The 21,218-nt window shown below is 33.8% G+C and overlaps 1 protein-coding gene across 2 annotated transcripts in view; it reads left to right on the forward strand.

Moving 5' to 3' along the window:
- The window catches only part of DMD (dystrophin), a 2,214,577-nt gene that overhangs the window by 999,600 nt on the left and 1,193,759 nt on the right, over positions 1–21,218 (forward strand). For both annotated transcript variants that reach the window (XM_027607979.2, XM_027607980.2), the window contains exons 39-41: positions 1,034–1,171; positions 3,910–4,062; positions 4,934–5,116. In XM_027607979.2, the coding sequence (XP_027463780.1) occupies positions 1,034–1,171; positions 3,910–4,062; positions 4,934–5,116 (474 nt within the window). The remainder of the gene's footprint in view (positions 1–1,033; positions 1,172–3,909; positions 4,063–4,933; positions 5,117–21,218) is intronic.

Below are 21,218 nucleotides of genomic sequence, written 5' to 3' on the forward strand. Positions count from 1 at the left end.
ATAATTCTTCAGTTGCGTATAGCAGTTTAAATATGCACTGCAGATTTAGATAGGTAGCGTTTGAGTACTATGGATGATTACACACAAATACACATACATGTGACTTTAAAAAAAATTGTCTAATATTTGTTATTCTTAGCTCATTAGAGTACCTTGAGTACCACTGCAGGGTGAACCTCCTCAAAAGAAAGCTTTCATATACTGAGTTGAAAGAAAGATAGGAAACTAGAAGTGAAAAATCAAATGGTCACATATGCTACCATATTAGACTGGCACTTATTCAAATAGTTTTCTTTCAAAGTAAATGAAAATATTATTCTTGGAGTTTAAAAGCTAAATGCATACTGAAAATAATTTTCAAGGAATTTTCCTAATCCATATTTTAATACTTACTGGATTGCATTTATTTAAAAACAACATGCATATCTGATGTATTTTTAGAAACTAGTTGCAATATTCGGCAGCAGTGATTGAACACATTATTTAATAATGCCCTAATATTTGTACTAAATTTGGACATATAGGTTATTCAAAGTAGGTGACTAGAAATTAGTGTACATTTAAAATATGTTCACTTAGGACTGTGTTAAAATGTTAAGAATCGTTGCCATCTGACACGCATCCACATCCATATTTTACATGGGTTAGGTTACATTATAGATAACACGTTTAGTTCACTTCTCCAAACTAATTTCAGGGAATCTACCAAAAATCAAAGCCAGAAGAATGCTTCACACCAATTGGTACCTTGTCTGAAATGACGAAGTACCTTACAACATTATCTTCCTGCAAATGCCCCCCATCAGGTGTATCCTTTTGAACTCGTTGGCGTCCTTCCTAGATCCTTCTTTTCAAAGCTCAAGTAAACCATATAAAAGCAAAACTATGAGCATAGTATCTTAGAATAACTTTCCTGGAAAGTCTTAAATTGGATTTTTCTGTGTGTTTAAATAATATGTTTTATTATCTCTTTTTAACGATGTACAGCTTATTAAAAACCAAAATGAAGACTGTACTTGTTGTTTTTAATCAGAGTGAAGACAATGAGGGTACTGTAAAAGAATTGTTGCAAAGAGGAGACAACTTACAACAAAGAATCACAGATGAGAGAAAGCGAGAGGAAATAAAGATAAAACAACAGCTGTTACAGACAAAACATAATGCTCTCAAGGTATTAGAGCTAAAATTATAATATACCTTGCCTGTGGTTTTTTTTTTTCTCATATGTAGGGTAAACTATATTGTGCATAAATAAAATCTGCTTAAGAGTCTTAGTCACCAGAAAATACATTTTTTTTCCTGTTCAGTGTGTGTGCTTTATTTAACATTTTTGAGTGGTGTCTTCGATTTTGAAAGAAGTGTTGCTTAAAAAAAATTTTTTTTTTTTTTGGCTGATACAAATTTTTCTGAGTAGTGCTTGGAAAATATTACAGTGCATCATTCATTGTGTTTATACATTTAATTTTCTGATAGAATTATTTTTACATTACTTTTACGTCTGTCTTGAATGACCTGCTTAACTGCCAGAATAACCAATTCATATTTTTGTGGGTTTTCTGCTGCCTATATTTTATTGATTTTATCTAAAGTAGGTCCAGTTTTCTGGTAATCTAATATTTGTTTAATAAGGCCTGGGATTCTACTTAATTTTTTTTCCAATTAACTTCATTTTGCTTTTAAGAGAGTCACTCTTTGCAACTAACTAAGCATCTAGAGAGTCTAATTTCATTTATAAAGGAATCCTCAAAAATAATGTCCTTGAAGAAGAACTGGCACTCTCGTATGAACCAGCGGTAGCGTATAGCCTCAAGCACCCATGTGACTCATCTGGATGTGTGCAGAAAGGACAGAATAGTGTTGGTTTTTCTATAATAATATTTAGGAAGTTCTTGACATGACACTGGACTTGTGAAGAGTTTTGTGAAATAACCTTTGATTTTTTAATGTGCTTTTCAGTATCCCCTATTGGCATGCATGGCTGATTTTCTAATACTGTTAATTGCCAAACTTTTCATTGTAAATCACTCTTGTAGAGCTATGTAGTTATGTGGGTAGATCCACCTAGTAGGTGGATGAAGTCTGCTTTCTATATGCAAAAAAGAGTATAAAACCTTTCCCCATATAGTCAGACAACCAAATAAACACTGCTGAGAATGTAATTACACAATATTGTGCCCGCAAGGAATCCACAAGAAAAGTCTAATTGGCTAGCAGGTGTTCTGAAGGTAACTGCTGATAAATATAGTAAATAGAAAAGGCCTCTTCCTTGAGGGAGTGCAAGAGCAAGCCATAATGTGCTCAGAAAATCAGAAAGCTGTGTAATTCACACACTTCCAACTGTGACCAGGCTTTCCAAAGCATCTATAGTGGTCATATGATGATATGTGTCCTACTGAACAGCAGTGTTTAATGGTTATCTGGCATATCTCTAAAGAAATCTATATAATGTCTCTAAATATCTTTACACATTACGCATCACCTTGTGCTTAGGGAATGAAAGGAGTTTGAGATTTTATGACCACAAGCCCTTTCTCTTGGCAAAGATGTGAGTTGTGTCACGAATAAGACATGGCTCAGCGCTCATTCACGTGGCTTTATCCTTGTACCTTTGAAAAAAGCAGCATTCCATCTGGCTCATCCCAGGAATTTATTACCTCCACAGGAGGTTTAGAAATTCAACTAAAAATGTAAACTGCAGTAAATTTTACATCCTCAATTTTGAACAAAATGAGAATGAAATTTAGATCATTCTTGCAAATAAATGTTAAAAGTGATTATGAAAATCTGCTCCACTTGCCAAACTAATCTACACCACCAAATTCAGTAACTATATTAACCTGCCAAGTGGCTCCAGTTCTAGTACTTATGAGATATTTCAAAGAAGGTCAGAACTTTTCCAAAGCAATGAATATTTCAGCAGTTCTTTGATATTCCTTATTTTCTTTTGCTCCAGTTAAATCTGTACATGAAACCCTAATTGCTAATGTTCCAAAGAAATGAAAGCTGTGTTCTGAACTCTTACATTCCCTTGTGTTATCGTAAAATGGCATTACAACAAATTCTATTGATCGGGGAGGACATTGGGTGTGCTTGTAAGGAGGAAGATGATAAATTGCCCCCCTTTGTTGATTTATTAAGCAGTTGCCCTTATTTATCTCGTCATGTTGATTGGAAACCATGCGCTTCCCTTTTCTTTTTAAACTAATTCATCATTTTGCATTTGGAACATGATTTGATATAATAAGAAAAAGTTGGCCATGGAAGAGCAAAAGAAAGAGCATTTTATAATAGTTGTCATTTTCATGTACACTCACAGATATGTATCTTTCACATTTCTATGTATATAGCTCAAAACAATTTATATGATAACTAGGATGATTTCATGTTTCTAATCACAAAATATTCATGGCCAATGAAAATTTTTATGGGGACTGCTAAAACCATGAATGTAGTTGCTTCGCTATGTAAACTTAAAATTTTGTTGATGAACCCAGGGCTGAAGATACAAATTTTAGAATTTGTATGTCTTTTAAAAGTCAAGTACAAATTCATTAAATTTGTGCAAGTGTCTGGTTAATACAGGTGTATTCATATACTAAAGTATTTCACATAGACTACACGATAATTTAGTTGACTCATTTAGTCAAATAAGACAAGATTTCTGAACAACTATGCACATGTCAGGAGAAAATACTTTAAGTGGGTTGTTCAGTTTCCCTTAGCTTTGTGTGAATAGGTCCTGCCACAAAAATACCTAATTTCATCATCTCTTTGTATATTTAACATTTAAAAGTGAATTTAAGTGAAGCTGTACAAGAAGATGAGGGGTTCATTATTTGTAAATAACTACAGCCAGAAGTGTACTATACATATATATTGATATTTTAATAATATCTGCACCATGAACAGGATTTGAGGTCTCAAAGAAGAAAAAAGGCTCTAGAAATTTCTCACCAGTGGTATCAGTACAAGAGGCAGGCTGATGATCTCCTGAAATGCTTGGATGACATTGAAAAAAAGTTAGCCAGCCTACCTGAACCCAGAGATGAAAGGAAAATAAAGGTAATGTTGTTTTAGAATGTCAATACTAGATTTTATTGCTACAATTTAATTTCTTTATCTTAACATGTGTGGATCGTATTTAAAATCGTTGATGTTGTTGTTTCCTCCCTTAGTGTTCTCTCTGATTTGCTGCATTTCCTTGTATTGTGTTTTGTTTTGGTAAATGTATTGTATTAAGTGTTTTTTAAATTGACATAATGTGGAATGAATAAAATGTTTTATTTCTAGACAGTGTAAAATGAATTAAGAAATGTCGTATGGTTTCTGGTGAACTTGTAATTGACTTTGTGTATCTTTGTTCCAGATGAACAAATGATTTATCGGTATATGGACGACTTCTTTCTCATGTTAGCACATTCATTTCATCAGAGCATCTTCACACATCAGTGTCAAATCTCTATAGATTGATTTGCATATTGTCCGAAGATGTTTTTTTTCTGTTATTATTTCACACTTTTTATTTTGCTTCGTTCTCTGTTGAACTCCTCAAAACTTTAAAAAAGAAAATAAATAAGCACTGACCCTCTAAATTATATTCTATGTGGATGGTCCCTAAGAAATAATGAGTAGCCACTCCAGTTTGGGTTAGCCCCCAAAACACCAGAGGAATTGAGAAGAAAGGAAAATGTTAGATGGATTTAAATATTTTACTAATTAGCCTATCTAAAACTGAGCATTCGAAGGATAACTGAAATAACATTTGGATCCTTGGGGGAAGATGACAGTGATGGCTTCCATAGTTGTAAATCACGGAACATGACAATAAAATGACAACAGCCTTTGAAATTTCTGAGAGAAGTGTGTGCTGCTTGCGGGTTGGTTGATGTGGTTAGCTAACTGCCCTGGGCCCTGTATTGGTTTTGCTCAATAGGAAATTGATCGTGAATTGCAGAAGAAGAAAGAGGAGCTGAATGCGGTGCGCAGGCAAGCTGAGGGCTTGTCTGAGGATGGGGCCGCAATGGCAGTGGAGCCAACTCAGATCCAGCTCAGCAAGCGCTGGCGGGAAATTGAGAGCAAATTTGCTCAGTTTCGAAGACTCAACTTTGCACAAATTGTGAGTTGTTACTGGCAAACCCACATGTTTGCAACTGCTACCCTAATAACAGGCCTACTAACAAACGGAAAAAAAAAAAAAAAACTGGGTACAATTTCAGACTTCTACTATGCATTCTGAAAGTGAGCAGTTTCCCCTCACTTTGGGCTCCTGCAACGCTAGTGATTAGTTTTTCAGATTAAGAACACAATAAATCAACTCACATAGGAAATAGGCCCTTTAACACAAACGAAAACTGCATCTTAATTTGTTTTGCCACATCATTTTTTCCATAACATTGGCAATGTCAATTTGTCAATGGATCATACATTTACATTATTTCAGTGTGTAATCCAAAAATACGTATTGCTTTCCTGAGACCATCCCATGCCAATTTTACTTTCTTAATGTATACATGGTAAATAATAAATCTTTGGTGAGACATCTTCTTATAGCAACTTGCATAAGGACCTTATCTCATTGACTTAGAAGAATAGTAGTTTAGTCCTCGTATCTGGCTTAACTACTTAATGGGTTAAAAGGCTTTTCAGAAGTGAATGCCTAGTAAGATGGTTTATAACTGATAGCAGATTGGAAAATATCAAATATTGTGACCACTGAAATATTACAAGCCAAAGGGAAAAGGAACAACTGTTCTTTCAAACAACTGGATGGATATTTGGTGATTTTCTCCTTAAAAGGGCAATTCATAAGCATAAGTTGGGTCTTCGCTCTTTATTTGTAATAGGGTATAAACCATAGGATTTTTTCTAACAAATACATTTTTTGTTCCTATTCTGTGACACCATAAAGTGAAGAGGAATGCTTACTGCTATGTAATCATGCAAAAATAGTGCTTCCCACAAAACAAATGTGTTAAGGCTGGGGATAAGGATTTCTTAATGTGTTAGGTTGAATCATATGAAGCCAATAGATATTCAATCATTTTCAACCTATGTAAAGGATAATTTCATTTGTTTCAACCTTCAGATGAGACTTTGTGGAATTCCTTATGTGATACTGTTGATTCCATTTAATATGGGGTATTTTAAAAATATGCCTTAGACAGCATAGCTTTATTTTTTAAGCATGTAATTTTGTTAATGCTGCTTATTAACCAAGGGAAATTATACTACATGTTATTGTTACTTCTTTTTACAAAACATTACAAAAATCCATGAATATACTGTTTTTGATGAAATCCAGGACCCTAAGATTTAATAGCAGCTGGATATTTGAGAAGTTGGAAGAAGTAATGTAATATATTGAGACTATATTACATTTGAAATCCTATTCTAGCTGATTGCACATTTCAGCCTATTATCTTTCCTATTAAATGTTATGAACATAATATGTCATAAATCACCAAAGCTTACACTAACAGAAAGCCTGTGTCTGTGGATACAAAATGAATTGAAAGATTAAGGCAACCATAAAGAAAATTCAAGTAAAATATTTTCACTGAATTTAATAGATCGTTCAAGGAGAAGTCCCTTGCTTTGATTTATCTCACTACTAACTAATTTCTCCATTCCAACTTTCCCCATATCCTAACACATCCTATATGCAGGATTAGATTTTTTACAACCTGGTGAAGGTAAGTTATTAATTTTTTATAGTTAAATGGACACAGGATCAAAAATCTCCACAAACCACCCACTTAAAATGTCATTACGTCCTTATTCATAAAGGGCTCTCAACACATATTTGTAAAACATAATGATGATTGGTAAAATAAACCAAGGACATGTAAAACCAGCATAAAATTTTAAAAGTCCAAGTAAAATGCTAAGTTGTAGTTTCCCCATAAACTGTTTCTTCTTGATTTTATAACTGAAAGAGCCAAAATTCAGAAGGTGCCTGGAGTGGGGAAAATATTTTTTGAATATTTATGTATTTGAAAAAGAGCGAGAGAGAGGGAATGTGTGAGCATGAGCAGAGGGATGGGCAGAGGAAGAAGGAGAGGGAGAAGCAGACACCCCACTGAGCAGGGAGCCCAGTGGGGGCCTGATCCCAGGACCCCGAGATCATGACCTGAGCCAAAGGCAGACGCTTAACCAACTGAGCCACCCAGGCGCCCCGGGAATATATTTTTAATGTAAACTCTGGGTGTCCTTGATAAAAGAAGTAATAATAATATGTATGAAGAACAATCAATTTAATATTACAATTATATTTGGCTTTGCATTTTAATTAGGCATAAAAGATGATTGATAGATAGATCCAAGATGTATCTTTTTATTCCACTGATTACTAATGTATATTGAAAAACTGATTTCACATGTCCACCAACCTGGTTAGAGTCATCTTTCCCAATTATCATACAGTGAAGCCTTTTGAGATTAGCCACAAGTGAACAGCTTAACCAAAAGTTATGTTTAGAATAATCCTACAGTGGCTCTGATGCAGCACAGGCCATCATAACTTCAGTATTCTTTATTTCCCCCTGGTTCCCCTTCTCTATTTGTCTCATCTTTCATTCTCCCAATTTTCCCTTTCTCTTCTCTCTAGATGTAAATTCTAAACTTCATTTGGACTTACTGATTTTCAGTTAGTCTTTCATATCTTAGGAGTAACAATTCAAGATTGCAGGGAGTACTCTGAAGTGCTTAACATTGGAGAGTTGCGTTTAAAAATGAGAAATTATTTTTCCTTGTTTCAGAGATAAAAGCTTAAAAATGGAGTAAGCAGTGTAGAAGTTGTGCACTTCAGGGACCATGTCCATGTCAGAACTATATATGGCAATTATGAAGCTCAGACAAGGTCTGGAACTTTGAGGGAGCCGTGTGGCAGCCCTGGGCCAGACAAGAGTGCAGACCAAAGCAGAGTAGCAAGTTATCTCCAAACCATAGTCCTCAGGACAATCCTAGAGACCACAAAGAAGGGAAACAGATTGGGAGGAAGCAGGTAAATTTTTCTCTAAGTATTCAGGAGGTTGGAGCCCCTGCCCTAGTTAGGAATAGAAGACAGTTCTAATTATACTTCTTGTTGACTTGCAGACCTTGCTGATCAGTGAAGACCAAGCAATGATTGTAAACTGAACATGAGGAATTTTTCTGCAGGATGTTTTATAACACCTGTGTGGTCTAGTAAAAAGGCCATTCCCTGGGATGAACAGCCCAGAATATAAATCCCACTCTGTCTTCTAGCTGTATGCTTATGGGTAAATAAACATCTCTCAGCCTGATTTCCCTCATCTGTACAACAGGAATATGGACTTTGGTGATAACGAAACATAGTAACATTTATAAAACACCTGCTGTATTATAGGAGCTCAATGAATCAATTTTTTTTCTTCTTCTGTATGTAACACTGGAAAAGATACATTATTTTTAATTTTTATGTCTTTTTTTTAAAGATTCCATTTATTTATTTGACAGAGAGACAGCGAGAGAGGGAACACAAGCAGGGAGAGTGGAGAGGGAGAAGCTGTCTTTATAGACTGTTAAGAGGATTAGGCTCAGCATGTACCATAGATTTATAATGTTATTAACAACAGGTAGATATATTTTTTTTGACGTAGATTACAAATTAGATTCCCTCATCCTTGAACACATAATTGTATCTAGAGTCATAAAGCATTTTCAGGAAGTTTCGTACAAAGCTGGTGATTCTACTGATGAACGCATACTTCCCCATAAACATGTCAGGAATTCTCTATCTAAATTCTTATCTCCTGCAGAAAAATAGAGAAAGAGATAAGAAAAAAACCAAAGGCTTTGAAAATTTCTTAATAGAAAATTACATGTAATTTTTATTAAGCATAATTGTAGCATTTGAAAGTTAATCTCCCAGCGCTCAAGAAAATGCAGCCAAAAAATTACACAAAGAAAGTACCACCACAATCCAGGAACTCCTAAGCAAAATAAGCTCACAGACTAAAATTACAATGGATATGAAAAAAATTCTTTTCGTAGATGATGGTAACAGATGCCAAAAAATAAAAGGAGAATGCACATCTGAGGAAATTAAAGATAAGAGAACAGTCAGCAAAGGACATTAAAATAAGTGTTTAAATTTTTTTTTAAGTAATTGGGGTTTTTTTTAATGTTCAAAAAGATTTTTAAAGAGGATGTAATGGAATCCCTACAATAAAAATAGTCCATTTTGAATTGTGAACAGGAAGATTTGAAAAAATAAAAAGTCTAGAGATTAAAATATAATTATTAAAATAATAAGCAGCTTTTTAAATAGTTGATTCATCATAGAAGAAAGATGAATATATTCACTGAAGGATATTGAGGATAATTTTCCTTTGCTGAAAATACTGGAATATGTAGAGAATGGAATAAAAAACTCACATATATGCATGAAAAGAGTTCCAGATTGGAAAAGTGGAGAGCCTGGGGAAGAGACAATATTTTATATAAATGACTGACATTTAACAAAATTGAATGAATCTCAGTTTACAAGAGTCCTCAAGTTGAATAAAGCTCAATTTAAATGAGTCCTCAAGTTGAATAAAGCTCAACTAGACTGGAATAAATAAAAACAAGTCACACCTAGGTAGGTTTGAATGAAACTCAGAACATCAGTGATCAGGAAGGTATCATAAAAGCTACTGAGGACGAAAAGCAGAATAGCTACAGGGTGACAAAGTTGACAGTAGACTTTTCATCAATAATAGATATTGGAAGGCAATGGAATGACATCTTCAGTATGCTCAGCAAATTTTCAAATGTCCTGTAAACTGTGGTTCAAAAGTGAAGACAAAATATTTTCAGACATACAAGTATTTTCAGATAAACAAACTATGAGAATTTATTACCTATATATTCTTGCTGAATTAATAAACAATATGCTAGTGTAAAAAAAGGAAAATGAAGCCAGAAAGAAGGAGCAAGCTGTATAAAGCTATCTAGAATTCTACATATAAGGAAGAATTTTTTTTTTACTCTTGTATTCAGCCATTAAAATTGTAGCAAGTGCTGCAAAGGAAAACAGAAAGCTATGAGAATGTAGAAGAGATTTGACTCAACTTAAAGAATACTCTAAGAACCTCATTGTAGGGAGTCACAACAAATATAAGCTTTGTGCCTAATGTGTTCAGTATGAATTATTGCTAATTATTATGTTTCTTGGAAGCAAAAAAAAAAAAAAAAAACCACTGACCCTTTGGAATAGGCATACATACATGAGCTGTCCCAGGAATGGGAGCAAAAATCATGCAAATGTCAGAGTAAAAGATGGAAAAGAAATGTCCCTTTTCTAAATACAACAACTCCACTTGCCCCAGATATCCTATAGTTTCAAAGATCAAGTAAATAATGCTGATATTCAACATTTTATATCTAACAACTTCTTCAACTTCTTTTGGATGCCTAACAGATATGTCAAACATAACATACTCCAGTCAGGAATTAACTGATTGTCGCCTCTACATAATTTGGCTCCCAAGCAGCTCCATGGGTGTTAGTAAATTACCTTGTCACTTAAGTCCAAAACCTAGATATCATCCATGATTGCTCTTTTCTCTTGTATTATCCATATAATTCATTTCAAATTCTATCGGTTCTACTCACAAAATACAGCTTTAATCAGACCACTCAGTATCTGCATTGTGGAAACCCTAGTCTACAACATAATCATCTCTCATCTGGGTTACTTCAGCAGCCTCTAATCCTTGCTTCCAGGCTTTCCCCACCCACACTACATTCTTTCTGGTGAAGCCAGAGTGCTCCTAAAGCCTAAGTGAGATTCTCTCAAGCCCCTGCTGCTCATTACCCTTTCAGTGAAATCCTATGAGATTATACATGATTTGGTTCCTGCCTCGGTCCTATTACTCCAACTTTGTCTCCCTTTTTGCCATTCTCCCTGTCGTACAGGCGTAAAAACATCTCCTCCGTACTTAAATACACCAACACCATTTCCATTTCAGGGCCTTTGTATGTTTTGCTTCTTCATGGAATATTTTTCACCTAGACTTTCACGTTGGTGCTGTAACTCAGCCATCCTTCCATTTAGCAACAATAAACATTTAGTAGAACTTTGATGTATAATCTGGACAGGTAACACTTAAGCAGGTTTTTTTCATATTTTAAAGATATTTTTATACTTCTTATAAGTATGCACGTCAATTGGGAATTTAAGATGACTCTCTAGAACAGCAGATTTCATTACAGTTACTCTCAGAAGTGTTATACTGAGAAAAGACAAAGTTCCTGAAATTTAACACTGAGGTGGTAGAGTGACTATGAGGAGGATTACAATAGTGTATTGTAAAGGTTAGTTTTTAGTACATCGGAGTAAATTGCAGTAAGGTATGTTAACAACATTAGAAGTACACGTTTCTAAAATAGACAAGTTCTTGAAAAGTTGATAGAAAATGAGTTTTGTTAGTAGTTTCACTTTAAATGCTAAAGAAATGTATTATATAAGTTAGTCCTTATGTGAATAAATTTTTAAGATAAAAACACTTTTATAGTGTGAGCATTCCTCCACTAACTTTTAAAAATTGTTTGAATTTGAATAGAACCTTACATCTCTATAAAGAGCTTTTACCTATATCTAGTTTGTTTCTATTAATAACCTTCTTATTACTAACCTTATTATTTTCATTGTCATTTCATAGTAAAGAAAATTTAATGAGGTTAATTATATTTGTCCAAGGGCACATGTAAGAAGTGGAAGACACCACACTTGGACTCAGTGCTTCCTGAAATATAGTGGGAGTTGTTCAAAAGAAAGAAAAATATCAAGTGTCCAAATAAGTTTGAGAAATACTGAATTAAGCAAAGTTTCCTTACTCCAGAATTTAGCAGGGCTTTTGATATGCAAATATTATTATGAATTTCTACAAGGGGAATAAATTCTGCAGACTTTCACATCTGGATAGTTGCAGTACAAAAGGGGAAATTTCATTTCAGTTTTATGATAGGATTCCTGCTCAAGTAGTTGTGAAGAACTAGTGCTCTTCAGGAAAAAAAAGAATGGGAAAAGCATTGCTGTACCATTATGCTTTTGTTACTTTGGATTTTCTTAAAAGAAAGCATTGCTTCATAAGAAAAGAAACCACAGAGCTGACTGCCATCACCTCATGTAAAATAATACCTGAACCTAGATTTGATATTCCATTACTCATTTTTTGGTATATTTTCTCCTATCACATAATGATAACAAATTAATTTTGAGACTAAGGGGGAAACATCCTCTTTGCATAATTGCCACATAGATGTTTTCCTTTGCCTTGAAGTAACAACAGAGATTGTCAACTGCCAATGCAAGATCCTTGGAGAATTTGGAAACATAAATAATTTTGTTAGAGACAGAATGTTCTTTAGTAAACAGAGTTGTGAATGTAAAAAAATAATAATGGTTGCTATGGGAAATGAACCAGGAGGTAGCTGCTTATAAAATTTTCCTCCTCTCAACCTTAATTTTGTAGTAACATATCACAAGAGTTAAGAAAGAAATCAAGTAAGTCAAGATTCTATATCTCCTAGATTGTGATCATAATAGTTACTGCCATTTCTATAGAATTTTTTTTCTATTCTCTAGTTATGTAATAGAATCAGTTTAATAGTTGTTTGGTAAATAGAGTATGTTCAGCTAGAATCACCTTCCAGGAAGATGACATAATCACTGATTCCCTCATCCCTTTTTTCAAATGTAAGGAAATTCTGAGTAAAATATAATTTTAAAGGAGTTTTAAAGATATAGCTGAGATCAAAACATATAATGGAAACTTCCTTTCCTCTTTTTGCCAAAAATGAGCATATTATTTCATGTGATAGTGAACCTGGATTGAGGGTCCAGTGGTTAAAAGAAAGTTTTGAAGACATTTTATACGTGGTCTTATACAACATCTAGTATAGAGATGTAAATGAAAGCCCTGTTTAAACATAGAAACTTCAAGGTCTTTACGCCACATATAGACGGGAAGTAGATCAATCCTAACTGCAAGTCCAATTCTGTTTTTCAAGGATTCAGGCTGGAAAAGAAAAATCTTTGATCATTAAAACTGAGTGTGGGAGGTCTGAATTTATATACTAACCATAAGCCTCTAGATTCCTGAACTGAGAAATTAACATAAACTGAGTCCCAGATTGGTGAAATCTGTGAAGTCTTCTCCCACAGTCATACAATAAGTCATTCTTTTCAGAGTTCCATAGACACAAAAATACTGAATATTGGTTCACTGCAAAATATTACAACCCATATGAAGAAATGAATACATGGTGACAGCATCATCTAACATCATGATCAAGAGAATTAGTACTTCATGAACCTAAAATAATAGAAAAGCACTGGATATAGTAAAGTAAATATGTTGAAAACAAGGAAGGAATAAAATAAGCATTAATTTATAAAACCACCATACACAAAAAAATACATAGGTATTTATGATGATAATACATCAAGTAAAGCTTATAGAAGCCCAAACTAGTCATTGAAATAAAAAGCTAAGCATATGTGTTAAACACCTAATTAAACAAATGTGAAGAGAAAATTAGAAACTCATTATAGTAAAATGATCATAATATACCACATAAAAATAAAAAAATATGGAAAATGTGAAAGAAAGACTGAGAGAACAGAATAAGAAGCTTTATGACTAATATAATTACAAAGGGAGAAGACAAAGAACACAGGAGAGACAGTATTTAAAGGACAGTAGCCAAAAATTTCCCAGAACTTAAGGAAGATATGAGCCCACAAATGGAGTAAATACATTGGTATCCCAACCAAGATGAATTAAATTAAGTATGGCAAAACAGAGAGAATATATAAATACCTTGTGAAGGAACAGAGCACGCCCATATGTCAACACAAGCGACTTATTTAACTGAAGGTTCTGATGATAAAAATATATCTCCAAATTTCTATCATATTACCATTACAAAATCAAGACAAGGCCACTATTTATAAAATAGGTTTTACCCCTGTTAGAAGAACTGATATTATGTTGTAATTTTTATACTTGGGCAAGAAAACCTAGGGTTATATCCCACATGTCTCATTATCCATGCAACTTTGACTAGATATTTGAGCCTCAGGATAAAATTAGTAACTTTTTTCTTACAGAATTAAGAGAGATTATGAAACCACCAAAAATGTTAAAGGCGTCCCAAAATATTTTTTAGGGTCACTGGTTTGAAGGACAGTATGCACAAGGGTCAGTGTCCAGAGCTCACACTGATAGGTGTCTTGAAAAGCCAAAAGCCAAAAATTTAAGTTGCTCTGAGTTGGTGGTGTCAAATAAACCTAACAAAAGCAAATACAAATGTTTCTCATTTAGCACTGCTTAAACCTAAACTTTATTATTTATTTTAAAATTGTTTACTTATTTTAGAGAGCAAGAGAGCATGAGCGGGAGGGGCAGAGAGGAGAGAGGATCTCAAGTAGACTCCATGCTGAGCATGGAGCCCAATGCAGGCCTCCATCTCACCACCCTGAGATCACTACGTGAGCCAGAAACCAAGAGTCAGATGCTTAACTGCGCCACCCAGGCACCTCTAAACCTAAACTTTAAATAATTCCAACAGATGAAGTTCCAAGAACATGTGTTTAGAATTAAAATGGCAATTCACACAGGGAAAAAAACAGCAAAATACAACTCCCAAAGACAGAAGATAATGAATTAATGAGATACAGAATGTAAAACAAATATATTAAATATTTTCAAAATAGTAATAGTTTGCATGAAAAGTAGGAATTAGGGACAAGAGGCAGTAATAAAATAATGGTCACGAAGTTTTAGAAAGAGTTAAATAGAACTTCCAGGAATTGAAAAATGTAATAAATTTATAAATCAGTGGACACGTTAAGCATCAGATTAGATATAACAGATACGGGGAATTATAAAATGGGAAGATAAAATAAATTACCTAAAATACATAAAGACCAAAACATAGAAATATGAAAATAAAAAGGATAAGAAAGGGAGTGAGAAGGTCAAATATACAAGGAAAGAATGGAGAGAATGGAAAAAAGTCAATATTTGAAGTGACAATTGCATAGGAATATCCAAAATTATTGAAAGTCTCAATAATCAGGTTGGGAATCAAGCAAATCTCAAGCAGGAAAAAAAAAAAAAAACACCCATATAGCCTCATAATGAATCTGGTAAGTTCTAAAAACAAAGAATTTTCAGCACAGCATAAGAGACAAATTACCTAGAAAGTATTGATATGTATAAAGGACAGAAAATTATCAAGCAACAATGAAAGCCAGAGGTGGTAGGATGTCTTCAAAAATAATGAAAGAAAAACCACCTATGAACCTAGAATTGTATACTTATAGAAACTTTTAAAAAAAAATAACACTGAAATAAAGATCTTACCAGACAAAAATTGACTGCATTCTCTAGCAGGAGATCCTCACTGTAGAGTCCTCAGGGTTGTTAGGGTTTTTGTTTTGTTTTTTAGAATTAGCCACGGTAAAAAGTTATTCAATTATCCATCCATATACCTTCATGTTGTGTTAAAATAATTTTATATCCTAAACTTTTACTAAACATTATGTCATCCTTTTCTTTGTTAGTAAAATTAAGTTCTGTAAACACTTTTAAAACCCATGTAAATATTCCATGGCATGTTTGCACCTCATGGCTGGTTTCTAACCAGAAAGAAAATGACCCCAGATGGAAAATTTGAGATGCAAAGAAGAATGATGAGCAAAGAAAGTACTTAACAAATGGAGAAACCTAAACAAACATTTGCTAAATGTAAAAGTGTCTGATTTATTTATTTAAAAAACAGAATGGAAACACTAGACATCAGTGACATTATAGTAGAGAGGGAGATTGCTTGGAGTTCTTCACCTTGTTTACCTCCTACTTTTCTGGTTGTTCTTTGTCAGCCTCTGTTGGTATTACCTCCTTCTCTACTGTTGAAATGTCTCAGTGCTCAGTCCTGGGAAATTTTCCTTTTTCTTTTTTTTAAGATTTTATTTATTTGGGGGAGAGAGAGAGAGAGAGAGAGAGAACATGCACGAGCAGAGGGAGAGGCTCAAGCAGATGCCCCGCTGAGCAGAGAGCCCGATGCCGGGCTCGATCCCAGGACCCTGGGATCATGAACTGAGTCAAAGGCAGACACTTAACTGACTGAGCCACCCAGGCGCCCCGACAGTTTCCCCTTTCTATTTATACTCTGTGCTTTGCTCTTTTCATCCAGTCTCATAACTTTGATGCCAGGTACACCCTCACAACCACTACATATTTTAGCCAGACCACTCTTCTCCCCTGAACTATAGTGGCAACACTGCCATTTCAGTTTCAGGTAAAAATCTATCTTAGTTTTCCTTCACTTATTCTCAACACAGTAGACAGACACACCACTTGAAAATAGAAATCAGGTGTGTCGTTATCGATTCGGAGTGCGCCAGTGGATTCCCGTCTATTTTCAAGTGAAATCCAAAATCCTGAAATTAATTTCAAGGGATATATGACCTGGCTCCTTATTACCTCTCAGGCCTTATCTCTTAATACTTTATGTCTTGTTCATTCTGCTCCACTTACATTGGCCTTTTCATTCTTCCTGGAACATGTCTGGCATCCTCCCTTCGCATTGTGTTCCTTACACCTAGAACACTCTTCCCCCAGACATCTGCGCATCCCTCACCACCTCTGCCTTCAAATCTTTACTTGAAAGTGTTCTGAGTGAAACACGCACACTTGCTCAGTGCCTTCCCCACTTACTTTTCTGCATAAAATTCACTACCAGGAAAGTTACAAATATTTCCATTCTTTATCTTATTATCTATCTCTCTCTGTAGAGTGAAAGTCCCAAAAATGCAGGAATTTTCTCTTTTCTTCCCACTGCTTTGTCCTCAGAACCAAAAACAATGATTAGCAAGTAATATGTATACAATATACATTTGTTGAATGAGTGATGAATAAAATGACTCTAAGATCCTCTTAATGCTCAGAAAGAGACCATATAAAATTTTTTGTGCAAGTTAATAGTTTGGGAGTAACCATTAACCCCAATAAAAGAGAGTATGAAATTTCTGAATTCCAGAGAGGAAAAATAAATACATAAGCTATTGAAATAAAATGAATAATCCACACTGGATACTGGGGCTTAAGAACATTAATTGAATTAGCCAAAGATAGTAAGCAACTACATTAACACAGGACTTTGGATTTTTTGAATCTTTCCAGTCCAAAGCCCTTACTGTATATAAGATGTCAACTGCATTTTAATATTCTTATAAGTTTAAATAAATTCACCACTTTATAAATGTTTCACACAACATGTTACCTCAGAAATATTACCTCAATGACTGGGTCTAAATAGCACAATAAATTAAGATTATTAATATAAATGTGTTAAACTAGATTCCCTGTTTATATTAGTACACACAGTTATTGTAGAGTTAGGTTATGGCGATATTAGGTACATAATTTTGTATGTCCATCTTTTGAATTAAAGCTATAATGAATAACTACAGTCATTTTGATGTCAAATATATAAAGGAAGTTGCCTTTCTTATAGCAAAGTACTGTATCATATTTTGCTATCAAGAGGAAATTTAACACAACCTTCAGGAAATATTGATGGTAAACATATTAATGTATTTTTCATAAATATTAAGTATAAACACAAAACTGAATCTGATGCATTATGGATAGGTACAGTTTTATTGTTTAATTTTATCAGTAAATTTAGAATAAATATAACTCTTTTGGCATCAGAGTAACTTGTTTCACTAAACTAAATATTCTCTTCCTTGGAGTGACAGTGCTTGAAAAATGATTACTTTTGGTAGAAATATTTTGTAACAGTTTACTACTTCTCACTGTGTATAAGGACATTAAGCAAAATTTATCTTTTCTGGGTCTAATGAAAAATAATTGGGAATATCAGTTATTTTGTTGAGAGATAACAAAATTATCTTGCATACTAGAGGTATGCAACACTAGATTTTTACAGAGTATCTCTAATCCTCAAAAACAACCTAAACAGATGAAAATTTGTCAAGCAACTTGCTTGAGTTCCCATAAAATTAGGGGTAAGGATTCCAACATCAGGGTATAGTTTTAATTATTAAAGTAACAGAGATATGTTGACATTGTCTCCTTGGTGGAGGGGCATTGTTTTGTTATATCAGTTTCTTTCCTTTTTTATTTGCTTTTAATGAGAACCTCCTAATAATTATAAGGGTGCAGTGAAATCAGAATTCCATACACTTACTGGGAGTCTGTAAAGAAACTCAAGTTTTATTTTGGATGCATTGAATTGGCATTTCTTTCATTTAATAAACATTTATCTAGTGCCTCCTATGTGCCAGACAACACAAAATATAAAATAACATTGGCAAATCCATGGCAATCATACAAAAGACGTGATATTTGATAAATATAACTCATACAATGAAGGGGGAAAAGTACAAGAATCTATACCCAGCAATTTGACCTCCATTTGCAACATAACAATAAAAAGTATAATTTTCTGCAATCTAAATTTGCTTTCAAAATATGGAACACCAGCTGGAATGGAGCTCAGATGGCTTCTGCAGTGGAGTTGGCACTATCCTTCTGAGCATGCCCAAAACAACTGGTTAAAAATAATTAAATCACTTACACCATCTGTGAATCATTCTGATTCTTCAGTGATTACTTAAGACTCTCACTGTATGGAACATATTCTTAGAACAGATGAATAAAATTAATTCAAGTGTATTGCTTTCCTAAGTTTGATTTTCATGAAATAAACAGCTACGATGTCTTGAAGTTTGCTAAGTTATCTGATATTTCTTCTGCCCTCTTTCATGAGCCAGTGGCTTTTGAAATCTTAAAATGTATTTGAAATGTAGTTTTATTTTAAGTAATACAAATGCATTTATTCACAGATACTTCATTATGCATCATAATTTTCTTTAAAAAATTCCGTAATTTTTACCTTTATTTATTTAATCTTCTGAGTGTAGTACTCAATAAATAATAGACAGCTGTCTACTAAAAAGCTCATTGAAAGTCCAAGTAGACTGCATTCTCAGATTTCACACCATATGCTATAATCGTGAGTGGTTTTTAAAAAATTTAAATGGCTATTTTAATACATGTAAAGCAGAGGAAAGCTATATTTAGTGGTGAGTAGTTCATGGATAAAATGTGTATGGATAAAATGAAAACCAAGGTCCATATATGTACAAATTTAACATGTTTAGATCAATTCATAACTTAGAGGCATTCTTAGCTGTTCAGCTAAATAACAATGAATAGGCATTTATTTCCAAGATAAATCAACTGTGGGGATTTCCAGGAGATCTATGCAAATAGTTTTCCATAATAGTTATGAATGTCTGGGTGGCAAAATACAAATAACTGTATTGTTTAACAAATATAGTAATCTATAATATTTATAACTACCTTTGTGGTCTCTACAAAGTTCAGATTCTGTTGCGATTGGTACTTAGCCGGTTACAGATATACATGAAACCGTAGAATAATATCATGGACACTCTAGTTTCTTACCTCATAGATAGATACACTTGACTGTTTCCTACATGGGAACTAATTTTGAGAGAACTAGACTCTTTCATATATTAGCTTCCTTAGTGTAAAACAGCCTCTTTAACGTCCTGCCACAATGGCCTCCTCTCCTTCAGACTTGCAAAAATGTCTTCCACTTAGTAGTCTTTGCAGTTGTGGTCTCCTTTTCTTGGTACTTTGTGGATCTTTGCCTGTTAGTGTTCACTCATCTGGCAGGATGTAGAGCAAATATATCCTTCAACATCCTGTCTGATAGAGTTCACAACATTCCCTTCACCTCCTCCATCATGCTCTATAATATTAGCAAGATTATTTTCCTTATAGCACTTACCATGATCTTAAAACATTGTTTATTTGTTTACTTATTTATAATTTGTCTTCTACCATTGGAATTGTAGGGGCTCCATAAGGGCAGAGACTTGTCTATCTTGTTAACTAGTATTTTTCTTATATATACATTCTACCACTGCATAGGTGTTCAAATAAAAATGTGTTGAATAAATGGAAGAATGGATCTTCTTGTGGAATTCCGTATGGTTCAGTTATTTGTTCTGTATTCTTACAACATTAGTGCCCCAGTGCCAAGTGTACCAGTGTCTGAAAATTTTCACTGGTCTTTAGGAAAGGGGAAAAAAATAAGAGCGAATGTATTGAGCTTTTCAAAGAGCTAAATTTACACAAGAATTGTCCTTTCCTCAAAAAGTATGGCTTTCTGCAGTTGATAGTGTGTCTTGGGGTGGGGAGCATTAAAATAGCCATTCTTTCATTTTTACCTTTTCTCTTTCTCTTTTATTATTATTTCACGACAGTGTCCTTTACTAGAAATAATAAAGCCCAGAACTTGGTGAGGTTTCCTGACTTTTGGGGTAGTATTTTATTGGCTTATGAAATACAAAGTCTAGGAACCATCCATTTGGAGGAACTTGTTCACATGAAGGGGCACCATCCTGCCAAATGCCTCTCTTGGTTGCTTGAAATTTTGAGAATGAGGAAAGGAAAGCTCTAAAACTCATGATTACCTTTCATTTTTATGGCCTTCTGGAAATTAAATACTCATTCAACAAGTGTTTTCCCTGGAATAAGTTTCCAAAATTTCTTTTGTAGCTTGTGAGAAGCAAATACAAGAACAAATATGTAAAAGGGATGGAATTAGGGTATCACAACACTTGCCTCCTATATTATCAATTTATATACACTTACATAAAATAAATGTACCAGGACAGCATTTGCTCGTTTGTAAATACTTTTATCCTCTGGCTTTAAATCCTTCTTTTGTTCATTTCAGAGATACAGACTCCATAATAGCATCATTTAGTAGTGTTATTTGGAATCCAAAAAATAAAATAAATTAGTTGCTTTAACTGAAAGTGTTACCCTTCTTGTGCTTTATCAAAATTGAGAACTGAAAACATGATTCCAAACTGGAAAAAAATGTAGTGCATTTACATTAATATGCATGTTTTCTTATAGTCTTCATTTTCAAACAAATAGCCATAACAAAACTTTTTGATTTACACACTGCTTTTACATTCACCATCTTAGTTAATTTTTATACTTTAAACAATTTGTTTGGATACAAAAAGTAAGCAGATTAAATTGGCATTCTGAAAAGTTTTAAGGAGTGAAAAATTAATATAGTGTTTTTAAGTTGGCAAAACACTTTATTTTGTAGATGCTTTTACAAAG

This window comes from Zalophus californianus, chromosome X (assembly GCF_009762305.2).
Source record: "Zalophus californianus isolate mZalCal1 chromosome X, mZalCal1.pri.v2, whole genome shotgun sequence".
NCBI classification, from domain to species: Eukaryota; Metazoa; Chordata; class Mammalia; order Carnivora; family Otariidae; genus Zalophus; species Zalophus californianus.